General features: G+C 37.8%; 1 protein-coding gene across 2 annotated transcripts in view; it reads left to right on the forward strand.

Moving 5' to 3' along the window:
• Positions 1-16,712, forward strand: part of LOC126191437 (CDK5 and ABL1 enzyme substrate 2) — a 172,930-nt gene that overhangs the window by 43,211 nt on the left and 113,007 nt on the right. For both annotated transcript variants that reach the window (XM_049932312.1, XM_049932313.1), the window contains exon 3: positions 10,010-10,211. In XM_049932312.1, coding sequence (XP_049788269.1) covers positions 10,010-10,211 — 202 coding nt within the window. The remainder of the gene's footprint in view (positions 1-10,009; positions 10,212-16,712) is intronic.

Genomic DNA, 16,712 nt, shown 5'->3' on the forward strand with positions numbered 1-16,712 from the left:
ACCATGTCCGCTTCTGCTCAGGACTGTCCCTCACTATCTGTGGTGACTCCTTGAGCAGTTTGCAAGCTATCGGCCAGTGCTTCCCTCACCAGTCATTAGTCATAGCTATCTGGGTCTCCCTTTCTCTCCTTGATCAACGTGGATGCTCAGTGGTTATCATTTGGACCCCAGGCCATGTTGGGATCCCTGGAAATGAACTTGCCGATCAACTGGCTAAATTGGCTACTAACAGGCCATCTCTTGCTATTGGCATTCTAGAAATAGACCTTCGCTCGGCATTATGTCATCAGGTTTTGGGACTTTGTAATGCAGAATGGCACTCTCTTTCTTCGCCGAACAAGCTCAGGGTGATAAAGGATTCTACAACTATGTGGCAGTCCTCCTTACAGGCCTCTTGTAAGGCCTCTGTCGTTCTTTGCTGGCTTCGCATCGGCCATATTTGGCTGACTCACGGTTATCTCCTCCATTGTGAGGACCCTCTCTCTGTCGTTGAGGATCAATGTTGACCGTGGTTCACCTCTTACTGGACTGTCCCAACTTAACCACCCTGCAATGGATGTGTAGCTTTCCTGACACGCAATGCCTGGCATTAGCTGACAATGCCTCAGCGGCTGATATCGTTTAATGGTTTCTTTGTGATGGAGGTTTTTATCACTTTATATAAGGGTGGGTCCTTCAACCTTATCGGTGGGTGGAGGGGTTGGCAGGCCGTCTTGCGCCCCCATTCACCCTGATTGGACTGGCTTGGATTGGGCTTGGTTATTCACCCCCGCCCTCTGCCTTCCCACTCCTTTCCTTATGGGGTCTGTTTTATCTTGAGTGTCTGTCTTGTCTACCTGTGCTTCTTCCTTCCTGCTCCTGTCATTCCTTGCTTTCTTTCCCTCCTCTCTTATTCTGCCTTTTTCCTTCCTTCTCTGTCAGTTGTTTATAATTTTATGGCCACTGTAATTCCCTCTTATAGTGTGAGGTTTTATCGGTTTTAGTTATTCCAAGGTCAAAGGATTTTGAGATGGATGGAAGCCAGTCTTTTAATGATGGGCCAGCAGCAGCAGAAGAAGCAAAGAGCAGCCCGAAATCTCAAGAATGGTTAGAAGTGATGGAGAGAGAATTGGAATCTTTATCTCAATATGAAACCTTTGAATGAGTAAAAACACCAGCACATAAGAAATCATTACAGGCAAGATGGGCATTCACTTTGAAGAGCCCCGAAAATTCAACACCAAGATATAAAGCACAACTTGTAATAAAAGGATATTCGTAAAAATGAGGGGTACATTACAATGAAACTTTTTCACCTGTAGTCAAGTATGCCTCATTGAGTCTTTTAGCCTTGGCAGCACAGTGAAATTTAACAATTCATCTTGTGGATGTAAAAACAGCATATTTAAATGGGAAGTTGGAGGAGGCGATGTATGTCATTCCACCAAGAGCAGTCATGAAAACCAGATCAGAAAGGGAAGAGATATGGTGTTCGCAAAAAAGTATTTGTGGGCTTAAACAGAGTGGACATTAGGAATCGATGTCTACATAAAACTCTAATAAATGTGAATATGAAGCAATCTAAGGCAGATCTGAGTATATACTATAAAAGGGGAAGAGTAGGAATAATAATAATAATAATAATAATAATAATAATAATAATAATAATAATAATAATAATAATAATGTCAATGTGGGTGGACGTCTTCTTTATCCTGACTGAAAACGAAAGCCAAATGAGAAATTTTAAGAAACAACTGCATACCAAGTTTAAGGGGCGTGATTTGGGAGAAGTTAAATGTTTTTTTATGGGTGCAGATCACTAAGGATGAAGAGAGACAAGACTTGAGCATAAAATCAATCATCATATCCAAAACAATCGTTAAGAAATTTGGCACGAGTGATTGTAAAGCCATAACTACTCCAATGAAAGTAGGAGTGAAGTCAAATATAAATGAGACAGATATTGAATGTGATAAGAATGTTCTGTATTTAGAAGCAGTAGGGAGTCTGTTATATTTGTCTCAAATGTCATGACCTGACATTGCTTTTGTCACCAACACAGTCAGCAGATATTGCACAGACCCAATGGAATATCACTGGAAAGCTGTGAAAAGTTTATTCTGATATCTAAGAGTAACTTCAAACCACAAATTAAAATACCATAGAGAAGGTAATGCAAAACTAGAAGTCTACAGTGATTTGGACTGGGGGAATGAATTGGGAGATAGGCATTCCACTACTGGTTGCTGCTTTAAATTAATGGAGGACCTCATTTCATGGTACTGTCAAAAGCAAAAAAACTGTTGCATCTAACACCACACAGGAAGTATTGTGGCTAAGAACATTAATATGTGAAGCAGAACCCAATTTAATCGTGGAGCCTATAATGATCTTCTATGACAATAAAGGAGCCATTAACCTAGCCAAAATTGATGTCACCAGTGCTAAGACAAAACATATTGATATAAGGCACCATTTTATTTGGGACCACAGAGTGACAGAACATCGCCGTGGACTACCTGCACACACAAGACATATTGGCTGATCTTCTGACAAAACGCTTGGACAAACGGAAGTTTCAACAGATTGTGAGGACTATTTGGTTTATCTTGTGAAGGCAAACCATGAAATAATGTACAAAGAGGAGGATGTTGGAATTGTGTGAACAATATGTTTCACCTGTGAAATCTAATAGACCTCTCTGGTGCTATTATACGCCCTAAGTTTTATGTGTGTAATATAGTCTTCCTTGCTTGTTGTGTTCGATGTATTTTACCTGTAAGTGCAAATATAGTTACTGGCACTAAATGTCTTTTTTTCACTATTATTTATTCAACTGTGTCGACTCTAATAGTAAGACATAAAAAAAAAGAATATTGATGTGCATGAAGCCAGGATCATCTGTGAACTATCAGTGATGCTTTCAATTTGCTCATAAAATTCGTTATTAAATACAAATTGATGAAGATGATCATATGCTGAAACCATGCTCCAATGTTTGTATAAAAAGGTTTGGCTATCAATATGAGCATTCAGAGTAGCACCTTCTGCCTCATTTACTTGATTAAAATTAGCTGTCATCGAGCAATGTAATGATAGTTTACTGTTAACAAAGTTTACAGATCGATTTTCTACGATTTACTTGTCTTTTATTAATGTATGTCTTGATTTGTTCCATATCCTCTTAAGATTTTCCTCCTTGACAGCATCAGTGGAACACAATGAATCATTGAAAGATAATTCTGCAGCGAGAACTTCAGTAAGAAACAATACTATATCAGAAGAGAAGATTGAGCTAGAATTGTTAAGCTTAAGAGTTTGTAGTCTGTTTACAAATTTGTTTGTGTTGCAAATATAGTGAACACATTTGTCTGAAAGTGGTGATAAAACTAAGACTACATGTTGAGCAATGTATGAGAGAGGGAATATTGGGTACAGGAGAACTGTGCCCTGAATCTTCAAACACCTAAACATCTGTTGAGGGAGTGAGCAAGATTTCAGGAACCCAGCTGTCTTGTGGCTGACAGGGTTGATGGGCTCCTTGAGTAACTTGTGTAAAATCAAACAACATGCTGTACAATTTTGCATTGTAGGCCTCACATCACAACAGAACACATACATTGCCTGCATGAGTTGGCAGGATAATTTATTACTATCATGGTTTTTTGTAGTGTGGTCCACCCTGCCAAAGAGATAGACATTGTAATCAAGATTTTGCTATATCCCAACAAGTTTCTCATAGTTGGTCTGCTCAGTACTGGTAAAGTGGTTGACAGGCTCACCTCTAGCTCTTATGAATGCTGAAATCAGTAAAGTTTTTTGTCTAGCATTTTACTTAGAGCTTTCCATGTACTGTCATCAAAGTATCTATTTGTCAGATTAATAATGTAGTGTTATGTGAGCATTTCTTACTGTAAGACTGGCAAAAGAAAGTCAACTTTGTTTTGTCCAGCTGTAACCATCCATGCACGCAATCAGATGTAGACAACATTATAGTGCAGAGTGTAGCATTTGCATGTCAGCTGGATGGATTGTTGGGTTGGTGTGCATTCATGTATAATGCTGCATAGTGGTTGAAGAATAGTTGAAGGTGATGTTGCTGCTATTACTGGTTGTTGTGTCTGTGATGAAGTAGAAAATATCAGTGGCAGAGCTGGAATAGAAGGTGTTGAGCAGAACAACAGTGCACAAATAACTATGTTAATCCTTCCAGTGTTATTCTTTCTCAACGTTTTCCACATGTTATCACATTTTTCATCTTAAGTAACATCATTATTGAACTTTTAATTGAAATTAAGATGAAAAGACTAATGGTAAAAAGAGTGCATTCTTTGATTTCCTGGTAACAGTATCAGTTATGCTACCATCTTCTGCCAGATCCTGGCCCTTCTACATTCAGTATATGACTTTCTGAGCCTTTCCACACCAGTTATTTTGTCACTCTTCTCTGTGGCCTCTTGTGTATTTTTCCTCCATTTTGTGCCATCTCCTCCTGTCATTGCTTTTCGCTTTACAAATTGCATAAACATTGAGTAAAGATATATATTATATGGCCAAAATTTCTAGACATCTCACTGAATGCAGTTTCAGGTGTCTGGCTCTACAATGCAAGTATATAATTTTGAGTTACATGTACATCTATACTCCACAAATCACCTTACAGTGTATGGCAGAGAGTACTTTGGGTACCATTATGACTTTCTCCCTTTCATATTCCATTTGCAAATGGTGCACAGGAAGAATCACCGTTGATCAGTCACCATATGGGCTCAAATTTCTCCAATTTCATGCTTGTGGTCGGAAGAAATATGTTGGTTAATTCTTGGTATGTGAGTTTTCAGAATTTTAATAGTTAACTTCATTGTTACACACAATGGCTCTTTTGAAGTGTTTTCCACTGTTTGAGCATCTACGCTGCCTCACAAAAAGGCGAAGCAACCAGAAGTCATGGCCAAATGTCAATATGACTTTGTATATGTACCCTCCATTGGTGGATATGTAAATGAGGAGAGTTAAAATTTTCATTGACAGGCAGAATGGCCAATGGAGGACTTTGGTGTTTTTCATGTTTAGCATTGTGGCTTAGTAGCATCAGATGTTGAGTGATCACTGTGAAGGACACTTAGATATCACATACCCATGTTAGACAATGGTATCAACACCTGATAGAGTTTGAAAGATGCCTCATTGTGGGTATTCATTTGTCTGGCTGATCGAATCGTACTGTATTCAGATTCGTGGACCATTCAGATGTGACACTGGCCCAGTGTTGCATGACATGGGAATGTGAGGGCAGACATACTTGTCCAATCCAAAGACTGGTTTGATACAGCTCTTCATGCTGTTCCATCCTGTGTAAGTCTGTTCATCTCTGCATAACTATTGCTACCTACCTCCATTTAAATCTGCTTACTGTAGTCAAACATTGGTCTCCTGCTACAATTTTTACCCTCCACACATTCCTCCCTTACCCATTTTCTTGATGCCTCTGCTGGTGCCCTATCAGCTGACCTGTTCTGTAACGCAAGTTGTGTTTTTCTTTCTCCCCAATTTGACTCAGTACCTCTTTGCTTAATTATTCATCCTGCCCATCCAGTCTTCATCACTCTCCTGGTGCATTACATTTTAAGAGCTTCTACTCTCTTCTTGAGACAGGGACAGTGTTGGATAAAGGGAGGAGCGGGCGACCAAGAACATCCAAGAAAAACATCAATCGCGTTTTAAACGTCTGCACTCATTCACCTACGAAGTCCATCTGCACTGCTTCCAAGACAGTTGCAACTACCATGTTCAACTGTCCATAAGGTCCTCCACAAGACTTTACAGTTGTTCGCTTACAAAGTGGAACTGTTGCAGACACTTAAGCCAAAACTGACAGAGTTTGCACTCAACATGCTGGAATGCCTTTTGTAGAATGAAGCATTCCTCAAGCGAGTTTATTTCAGTGATGAGGCAACTTTTCATGTTTCTGGGACATTAATCAGACACAGTGTGAGAATCTGGGGATCTGAACACCCCCATGTGACTAGGGAGCTTCACCAGGATAGTCCAAAAGTGAATGTGTAGTGTGGAATCATGTGCAACCAAATAATAGGTCCATTTTTCTTCAACGAGTCAATAATTACTGCAGATTTTTACCTTGACCTTCTGTCTGAATATGTAGCACCACAATTGATTGACTTAAAACCAACCATCATTTTCCAGCAAAATGATGCACCAACACATTAGGGACTGATGTTCATCAGTTCCTCAATAAAACATTTCCAGGCAGGTGGATTGGGAGGGATGGGCCAATTCCTTGGCCACCGCGTTTGCCAGATATCACTCCCTTGGACTTTTTTTTTTATGGCGGTATGTAAAAGATATCACATATCAAACACAGATACTGGACATTGCTGACTTGAAGCAAAGGATTCGTAATGCCATTGCCACCATTGCTGATACTATGCTACAGGAAATATGGCAAGAAATCGAGTACCGTCTTGATGTGCTTCGTGCAACTAAAGGCACCCATGTAGAGGTCCGTTAAATACTGTCAATAAACTTTTATAAACACTGATTACTATAAAAAAATGTTGTTAAAATATTTTAACAACTGCCGTTGTAATAAAATTTTGAAGTTGTAAAGGGATTTTATGGACAACTTGTATATCTTCTCTACTTTGGCTATCATCTCTTATTTTACTGGCCAAACAGTAAAACTCATCAACTACTTTTAATGTGTCAGGCTAATATAATCCCATTTGCATCATCTGATTAACCTCATTTTCCTTTTTTACATTTTTCATCTTACAAATCTTTCTTCAGGATATTACTCGATCTGTGCAGCTGACATTTCAAATCCCTTGCTGTCTAGAACAAGATTACAATGTCATCAGGAGACTTCAACCTCTTATTTTTTATTCCTGAAGTTTTTAAAATTTAATTAATTTTTATTTATTTATTTATTTTATCTTACGTATGTTTCATAGGACCACATTGAGGGCCGAATGTCCATGTTCATGGAACAAGTCCATACATGAAATAAGATAAAATATGGCAAATCCTAAGCAAATGACAAGCTGCAAGTATGGCAATATATGTATCCAAAATATAACACAGGATTAGCGTAATTGTTCCAGGAGCCCCCTTACAGAATAGGAGAAGTGAACTACGAGGCAATTCATCAGTTTGGGCTTATATGTGCAAGGATTACTCTAAGCTCATTGAAAATGCAGCAGCAGAATACTACACACCTTTCTATACAAGCATCAAGGAGGTGCGATCCAAATGCAGATTGTATTTCTGCCTAGTATTAATTGGTTGAAAGCTGCTAGTTCTTGGGAATAAGCTCAAATTGCTAACAACAAATGACATAAAGGAAATAAATATTGAGGGGCCAATATCGGAAGAGCTACCTCAGATATAATGTTGCATGTCAGAAGCAAATGAAAATAAGCAAAGTTTTGGACTCACTTATTGAAGATACTTTTCTAGGGGTAAATATAGCAGCATTCAGTTTTTGATATAGATCCTAAACATGAGCATTCATGACAGTTTACCATCTATCTTAACACCTAGAAATTTGAACTGTTCAGACTCACTCACCATATGCTCATTCTGTGTAATCAAAATGTCAGTTTTAGGTGAATTGTATGTAAACAATAAAAAAGTGAGTCTTACTGTGATTAAGCACCATTTTTATTTTCTACAAACCATGATGTTATGCCTTGAATTGTAGTATTTGACACATTGCGTGTGTTGCATCCTTTACCACATGGTGTCCCTTCCCGACCACCACCACCACCACCACTTAATTGTGGTCCAATCGGACACCATCTCACAGCCGTTTCCATTACTGTGGAGAGTGATATTTTGCTGTGTTTTCTTGAAGTATGAGAGGAACTAATTGTGAACTGTTTTTCTTATTCCATAATGATCAAACATCTGCAGTAATATTTTGTGATCCACACTATGAAATGCCTTAGTTAAATCAAAGAAGACGTCTATTGTTTGCAACTTTTTGTTTAATTCTTTCAGTGCCTCAGCAAGAAAAGAGAATACAGCACTTTCAGTTGTTAAGCCTCTTCTTGGACCAAACTGTACATTTGACAGCAAATTATGTGGACTGAAATGGCCAAGCGTCTTTCCAAATTTCTCTTTGCTTACTTTTACAACATGCTCAATGAACAGATTGAATAACATTGGGGATAGGCTAGAAATATACTCTAAGAAATGTTACGGTTGTGAATGTTTCAGTTGATTGGTCACCATCCATGTAATCAAACAATAATAGGCTTATGTGTATATGCACAGTACACTATGTTTCTTTATGTTGAAAGTCAGCTGCCAGTCCCTGGGCCAGGAATCAGTCCTTTGTGGGTTTTCCTGCTTTTCACTACAGTTAGTCTATCACTGTGGCTTCCCTCTGTATGGCAGCATCGGTCATGAACAACCTCATGAATATAATCATTTACGTTTCCTCTTAGAATGACTCAGTAGAGAGATCTAAGTGAATTCATCCATGTATTATTGTATATAGCTCTCAGTTCAAGCATTCCATCAGAGAAATTTCCACTGTAAGCAAAATTATTTTGTAGTTAAAACATCAGAGAAGCTCTAAACCAGGTCATTGATCTGTTGAGCTAAGAAATTAATGTGTAGCAATCCCAGAATTCCAAAGAATATTTTGAGTCAATTATCAGATGTCTTTGCAAACTGTTTCAATGGACTTCTCTTGCACTCTAGTACAGCAGCCAGTGACAGAACTATCTGTCAAGAGGTGATAGGATTCACTTTTCATAGTTGTGTAGGTGCTTAGTAGTCACTGATCAGAAAACTTGTGTGACATTCAGAGTGATGCAACAATCCAGCCATTAGTGTCTGTACCAGTGGGAAGAATTTTCAAGGTTAATAAATTGTGATTCATAATATGGCACTCAGAGAGACAAATTTAGGGTTGGAGGATAATATTTACCTGAGTGTGCTGTGAGAATAGGGAAATAGCAGGTGATAATGTGACATGGTAGTGTGATATGTGGATTTTTTTTAATGTGGGGGCCTTGGCTTTGTTTGATAGTGAAGTGATCATGTATTGAGAAAAAAATTAGATAATGTCATACTTCTCATGCAATGACAGCAGTTTTTAATTAAACCTTTCCGTGCATCAGATTGTACATTCCCACCAAACCACGATAGATTTACTGGACTGGCTTACTCAAAGCCACATCTGCAAGTTCATGAAATATCTCAAGGATATATTAACACGTCAGTCATATGCCAAATCAATTCACCGTAAAACCCAGCAATAGCTGTTTACTATTCTCCAGGGAGAACTGTAATAAACTCTGGTGTCATTGTATAAGAACATAATGGGTAGCCTTTCTTGAACATTTAGAGGTGTGATAGTTGTAATATCAGCAAAATACTGTTATTCATATGAACTAAGTACCAGATCACATACATTGTGTACTCATTTACATTTTGTCTGTGACTGCTCTTTATTGCAGTGCTCTTTTTTCCTTGTCTTCCTCACTATGTCATTGTGTACCCCCTATGTAGTTTTTTTTCCTCTTTTTAATGTCTTTCCTGATTTTGGAAAAGAGTAATTAGAAATGTAATTTATCTGTAAGTAGATTTCTCTTTCAGAGCTGTATTATTACCTATGGCTTCAGAATATTGAGACCTTTGATGGTCTCTTTGCTCTGTTAATGCCAAATTGATTTACTTAATTTATATTTTCTTGCAGAATAGATGAAAGTAAGAGAATTCACTCTTTTCATAGTCTCAATGTTAAGTATTACATTGTACTTATCAACTTAAGACTGGTTGAGTGTAAAACCATTGTTGCTTTATGATTGTTTTTGTGTAGATGCTAGACATATCACAATCTCAACAATGCAGTAAGTTAACATGAAGATCATTTAGTAGCTGTGTTGACTTCTTAGTTTTAAAACATCTTATTTGTTGCTGATATAGTAGTGGATTTTAAACAAATTGCAGCTTGGCGATATATTACTTTATTAACTATTCTTCATTGCATTTCAAGGAGCTGGAATAAGGCAGAAATACCCAAGCAATACAATTCCAGAGGTTATACAGCCATTGCCATGTAAAGAGGTTAGATTCACAAGGCCTGGAAAGGAACTTATTTTTAGAGAAGATAACAGACTGGTGTTGGTGTCATCAAAGAGAGTCCCATTTCTGATATTTTCTTCAATTCCTTACAACAGGGGACTTCGTTCAGGAAGGTTGGTTAAAACATTGTGTAATTTACAATTGTCAACTAGATCTTTTTAAGTCATTTTTCATTTTTTAATTCCTGTGCACACCGCTGCAGTTGTGAAAATGAATAATTAATATACTAAAAATATCAGTTTCTTTCATTTTAATATGTATAATTTTTGCATTTTGTTTTAATGTCTCATTTGCCTTAAGAAAGAAGATTGAATAAATGCTACAAATTAGGCACGGTATTGTATAAATACACACTTCAGTATTTTCATAGCAAATGTTTTTACAACCGTATTTAATACAATTATTTTAAAAAAACTGTGGTCAAGTTAACCATATTCTACATGTGTTGCTACACACAAAATTTTAGTCTTAGTATATGACCACCATTCTTTGCTGCACGGAGTGGCCGCGCGGTTTGAGGCGCCATGGCACGGGTTGCACAGCCCCTCCTGCCAAGAACTTCCAGTCTCTCCAATTGCCGTTTGTAATTACTGGTATTTGTATCTTCGGTTTTAGAATGATGAATGATGTATCACAGCAAGTAGTTATTTATTTCTAGCAGGTTGCACAGAGTTCAGTTTGATCTCTTTGACAGGATGTGGACTGTTACCGATCATAACAAAGACAATAAACTCAACGGGGAACTGTATTTATTAATTTTGCTACCATGATCGCAGCCACTACAAGTAATCTAAATGACATTTTACCACACTGGTAATTATTAGATGAAGTAGTACATCCTTTTATTTTGTTTTCATTATTACTGTTCAGTTTCAACTTGTAAGACTTGCTTGCACAGAAAGAAAAATTCATTCCAGTCCCTCTGATTGCAGTCTTTGTAAATCCCCTACTTTGGTATCATGTGCATCCTGCAGCATCGTAATAACTTCAAATAAATTGCCCACTTGCATCACTTCATTAGCATCAGCAGCCTTAGCTACTTTACATTGTGTAACAGTCTCCATTAGTGCACTCATCCTACTGTCTTAAGTTTGTAAGTATCAGATTCTTTTTTCATTCTGTTGCATCCGATTTCATCACAAGAAAAACTTCTCCCTTGTAAACATTTTCTACATTACCAGAAAAATCAGCTACATCTTTATCTGAATCAATATTAACTTCACTTGTGAAATACTAGCAAAATATTTTGAACAACTCCTCAACTGTCAGGAACCTATAGAAAAATTACCAGCCAACACCCTAAACACAGTAAACAATAATTCTGAACCCCCATGCCTCATAGAAATCAGAGAAATCATTAAAAACCTTAAGAACAATAAAGCACCAGGGGAAGACATGATAATTGCAGAAATGTGGAAAAGTATGGATAATACAACTCAAGAAAAACTACTGGGAATAATCAATGAGATTTGGAGAACGGAACGTATACCGGAAGAATGGAAAACTGCATTAATCCACCCCATCTTCAAGAAAGGGGATAAAACCGATGCAAATAACTACAGAGGGATATCTTTACTTCCGGTAACGTATAAAATTCTATCTAAGGCCCTACAAAACAGATTGGAGAAACAACTTGATCAAGAAATTGGTGAATACCAAGCAGGCTTTAGGAAGGGAAGATCTTGTGTGGAGCAAATTTTAAACCTGAAGTTAATTATTAAATATAGATGATTAAGAGGAAAAGACATCTTTATCACGTTTGTTGACTTCAAGAAGACGTACGACTCCGTTGACAGAACAACCTTGGTTAACATCCTTAGGGAGTTTGGAGCAGACAAGAAAACAGTCGCAATCGTCAAAGAGACACTTACGGATACCTATGCAAAAGTAAAGTTCCGTGGTGAGGTATCCAGACCATTCAAAATCAGAACAGGATTAAGACAAGGAGATGGGTTGTCACCTACCCTATTCAACTGTGTGTTAGAAAAAGTTATTAGAGAGTGGAGGAAGAAAACGACTGAAGAAGGAATACAAAAAATCAGATTAGGTAGAATAAAGGATAGATTAGAAGCAGATTGCCTCGCTTTTGCTGATGACTTAGCGATTCTGGCAGGAAGTTTGGAAGAAGCAGTCAAACAGATCAATATTCTGAATGAAACAGCAGAAAAAGCAGGACTGAAAATCTCCTTTGAAAAGACAGAGTACCTAACCAATGTAAAAGAGGCACCGAACAATATGATTACAAAGTATGGCCAGATAAAGAAGGTTTCTAATTTCAAATATTTAGGGGAAATCATCCAGCCCAATGCTTCAGATAAAGAAGGAAATAAAACAAGAACAAGAAAAATGGAAATGGCATTCCAGCTAACAAAGAATGTGTACAACAAGAAGTCAGTATCAATTAACGCAAAAATAAGGCACTACAACACTGTGATTAAGCCAGAGTGTCTGTATGCATCTGAATGTTTAGCAATGAACACTAACAAGGAAATGGAAGCTATAGCAAAAAAGGAGCGAAAAATCATTAGAAGAGTACTTGGGCCGAGGTTTGAGAATGGGACTTGGAAGCTTAGAAGTAATAGAGAAGTGTATGACAAAATTGAGAAAGTGGGAGATACTATGAGGAAGAGAAGAGTAAGCTTTTACGCCCATTTGAAAAGAATGAATGATGAAAGGCTGACAAAGAAAATATTCATGTTTTTTGACAAGAACCCCAGAACCCATATCACCTGGTTCAAAGAAGTCAAAGCAGACTTAGAGGAGATGGGTATAGGAGAGGATGATATAACCAACAGAGACTTAATGAGAGACAAAATTCAACATTTTGAAGGATTTGAAGTGAAGAAGAGAAGAACTGGAGGAAGAGTGTGGACAGAAGACCGAAGGGAGCAGCACAGAGAGAGGATGAAGACATATTGGCAGAAGAGAAAAGAGGAGGAGCGCAATAGGAGAAATGTACATTGAAAAATAGTTGTAGTTGTTTAACGCGGTCCCTAGACGGCCAAAATCGGAATTAAAAAAAATTAACTTCACCAATAATGCATTCATTGCATCTACATCATCATTATCAGAAATGTAGTCAGCAGCAATATCGACACAAAAGTCAGCATCCCACATACAAGAAACATTTCTTACTTATGAAACCATAGAATTTGATCTACAGCAATAGGCACATTACTCTCTGCTGCATTCACTTTCTCACATTCATTGATATTATTTGATTGCCACAAATATTCAGCTTCCATTCAATCTTATACATTCACTTCAGCTACTTTCTGTCTCCATCTTCAGACTGTTTTAGATGTCATTTTCTCTTTTACACAAAATACTTGCCATTAGCCCCAGATGCTTTTCCTCACTTCAGGTTCTTGGTCTTTTATACTCTGTTTAATTTCATCTAATTGGCTGTTCATTTTCTCTAAAGCTTGCAATATTAAATTTTGCTACTTCCCACGAGATGTTTGAAGCCATTCCTCTGCTCTGCCACTGCTGTTGCTGCCACATTGTGACCAGTGCTGCCACTTGCTGCAGTTCCCGCTTCCGGTGCAAACGGCTGCCACTCATTATGTTTCACACTTCCTGGCATGGACTACTACTGCTGCTGCTGCTTTGTAGCATCAAATGATTATGCTGGCAGTTGATCCTCACCAAGTGCTCCATGGCTTCCAGTGTTCTATGATGCAACTTCCTAAATCATTTAAGTACACATGACCCATTCCGAGTACTATTGAGTGTTTGGAATCCCCACCAAATCAGATTAAAGGAAAACATTGAAGCAGTTCAGAAGAAGGCTACTAGATTTGTTAGTGGTAGGTTCAGTCAGCATGCAAGTATTACGGAGATACTTCCTGAACTGAAACGGAAATCCCTGGTGGCAAGATGATGTTCTTTCTGTGGAACACTATTGCAGAAGTTTAGAGAACGTGCTTTTGAACTTGACTTCACTGCAATCATACAATCACCTGTATTCATTTCTCATAAGGACCACAAAGATAAGAGAAATTACGGCTTGTACAGAGGCATATAGACAGTCATTTCTCCCTCACTCTATTTGCAAGTGGAACAAAACGGAAATCACCAGTAGTGGCACAGGCTATGGAGGTATTTCTTTGTATGAAATATGTATGTATTTGGATAAAATATCATTATTCTGTTAATTATTACTTCTGACCTTAAAAATTTTTGGCCCAATGATCAGAATAACCAGGTGCATTTCTTTGTCATTGCAGACTCCCTTACCTCTGCATCTTCTTCTGTGTGGGTAGCTAATGTTTTCCCAATTCTAGAGCTCTGCTAAATGATCTTAAACTGTCTTCCTGGACACTTATATAATGACTTTTTTGTACACCCAGGAAACACTTTGTAACAATTTGTGCTAACTCTGTATGACGTGACATGAATGACGGAGCTCTCAAATCTTAATGATGGATCTCTCAAATCTTAATGATAGTTCAGCTTCTTCTTTCATTCCTGTCATGTCATGTTGATTGTCATGGTACTCATTGCTCAATGGCATGTGGAGCATGTGCAACCTGGGACAAAGCAGCATGGAATAAACCATCCGAATCAGCGGGTACCATGAAGTGTATAAAGTGGCTGTTGTTGCCCCACCTTGCAGGAATACTGCATCCATCTCCACCAGATTTCATGCATTAATTAAAAGAAACCAACAGCATAAAAGTCTAAAATCACTATTCAAACTAAAAACCATTTTTGAGGTGTTGCTCATCATTCGTATGTATTATAGACATTGTGCAATGCATCACTTCACCAAAGTGATGTCATAAAATCATCTTTTTGAACTTTAGAAACTAAAAAGAAAAAAAGCATATTGCTTTTACATTAATCGTTATTACATATAATTTCATTGTGTAAGTTTCATCATGTTTCTAACCTAGAATCACTGTACTCAAAGTTCTCTAAGCATAAGTATAAAGTAGTTGCATTTTTAACATGAACTGAAATTCATAAAGTGAGTGAGAGTTATCGCATGTTCAGAATATAAATTTAGTACTTACTCTAACTTAACATCTCCTAGTAGATTCCATATACACTCAACAATAAAATGTAACCAATCACAAAAAAGGTGTAAATATCCCTTGTACAAATGTCTTAACCAACCAGATTTCTACTAATCAATAGAAATGTATGTCGAAATTCAGGAAGATATACTACCTGTCCACAATGTTATTGCACTTGGCCTCACATGGCCATTATTGGAAACACACGGTGACATTACCGTAGTTACTCGAATCTAAGCCGCACTTTTTTTCCGGTTTTTGTAATCCAAAAAACCACCTGCGGCTTAGAATCGAGTGCAAAGTAAGCAGAAGTTCTGAAAAATGTTGGTAGGTGCCGCCACAACTAACTTCTGCCGTCAAATATATGTAGCGCTACATAGGCATCAAAACCTCTGCGTCAGTAAATAAATTTTAAAAAAAGGTGGAAGACGAGCTTTTTTCTCCACCTCAAGTTTCGACCACTGCATTTTCATACATTATCCAACGAAGTAAATACAAATTCCGTATTGTTCATCTTCGAGTGTAGCAGCATTTCAATTTACTTCGAAAATCCGACTGGCAAGACTATTCGGGATGTTTGTCAATATGGCCAACTCTACGTTCTGAATTTTTTCCTACCTGTGAGAAGAGATGGTTGCTAATAGGAACTTTTATGAATTGTCAATCACATGCAGTATTCTCTTCGCCATAAGAATAATACAAATATACACATTTTGCCATGTATTGTTTCATGTTTGCTGCTATCTCATTTAAATCCCATCTGCCTAATAAACTACGAAACTAGAGTGAGACAACCGCAAACACGGAAGAATATGCATATAATGTCATGTTTATATTCATATTATTCTTATGCCTAATAGTGATACAGTCAGAAATGAAGCACGGCAATTGACTAGATTTTTAAATCAAAGATGACTAATTTCTGTGCAGAATGTAATGTACTAAAAAGGCGTCTGCAAAGATTTTCAAACAGAGAAAAACTCTCGTTCAGAACATCTTGTATCATACGCAGTCTATTATTTGGTTCTTGTTGAGCATTATCAAAGAAAGCAGCAGTGTAAATAACAACAAATAGCAGTCTCTTATCATTGTCTCGTTACTGAGACAATTCCTGTCTTTTTTTATTGTAAGCGGCGGTAGCGCCCACAAAAGCAAGCCATACCGCGAGCGGCGGCAGGCCGTAAACACTCATTATCAGAATGCGACAAACAATGCATGACACAGTACAGTAATGCATTTTCAGCCTAGAGTGACGTAAACACCTATAACATAGAGAACGGCACTTATCAGATCAAAGAAAAATAAGCAATCAAATCAAACCAGCCGAAGCACGTGAAAAAGGAAGGGCACCCGTATAAATACGGACGGAGCGCCTGACGCATAGCAATGGCTACCTGGTAAAGCTTAACTGCTAAGCTTACGACTCGAACCAAACTACTGCAGCTGTGTCGTCATTCATTCGACCTAAATTGTGTCTCATATTACAATGGACCAACTTTGTTTCGATCTGGAGGTGCAGCCTAAAACTTTTCTCTCCCCTTGAATTTCGAGTCTCATTTTTCAGGTGCGGCTTAGATTCGAGTGCGGCTTAGA

Source organism: Schistocerca cancellata, chromosome 6 (assembly GCF_023864275.1).
Source record: "Schistocerca cancellata isolate TAMUIC-IGC-003103 chromosome 6, iqSchCanc2.1, whole genome shotgun sequence".
Lineage (NCBI taxonomy): Eukaryota > Metazoa > Arthropoda > Insecta > Orthoptera > Acrididae > Schistocerca > Schistocerca cancellata.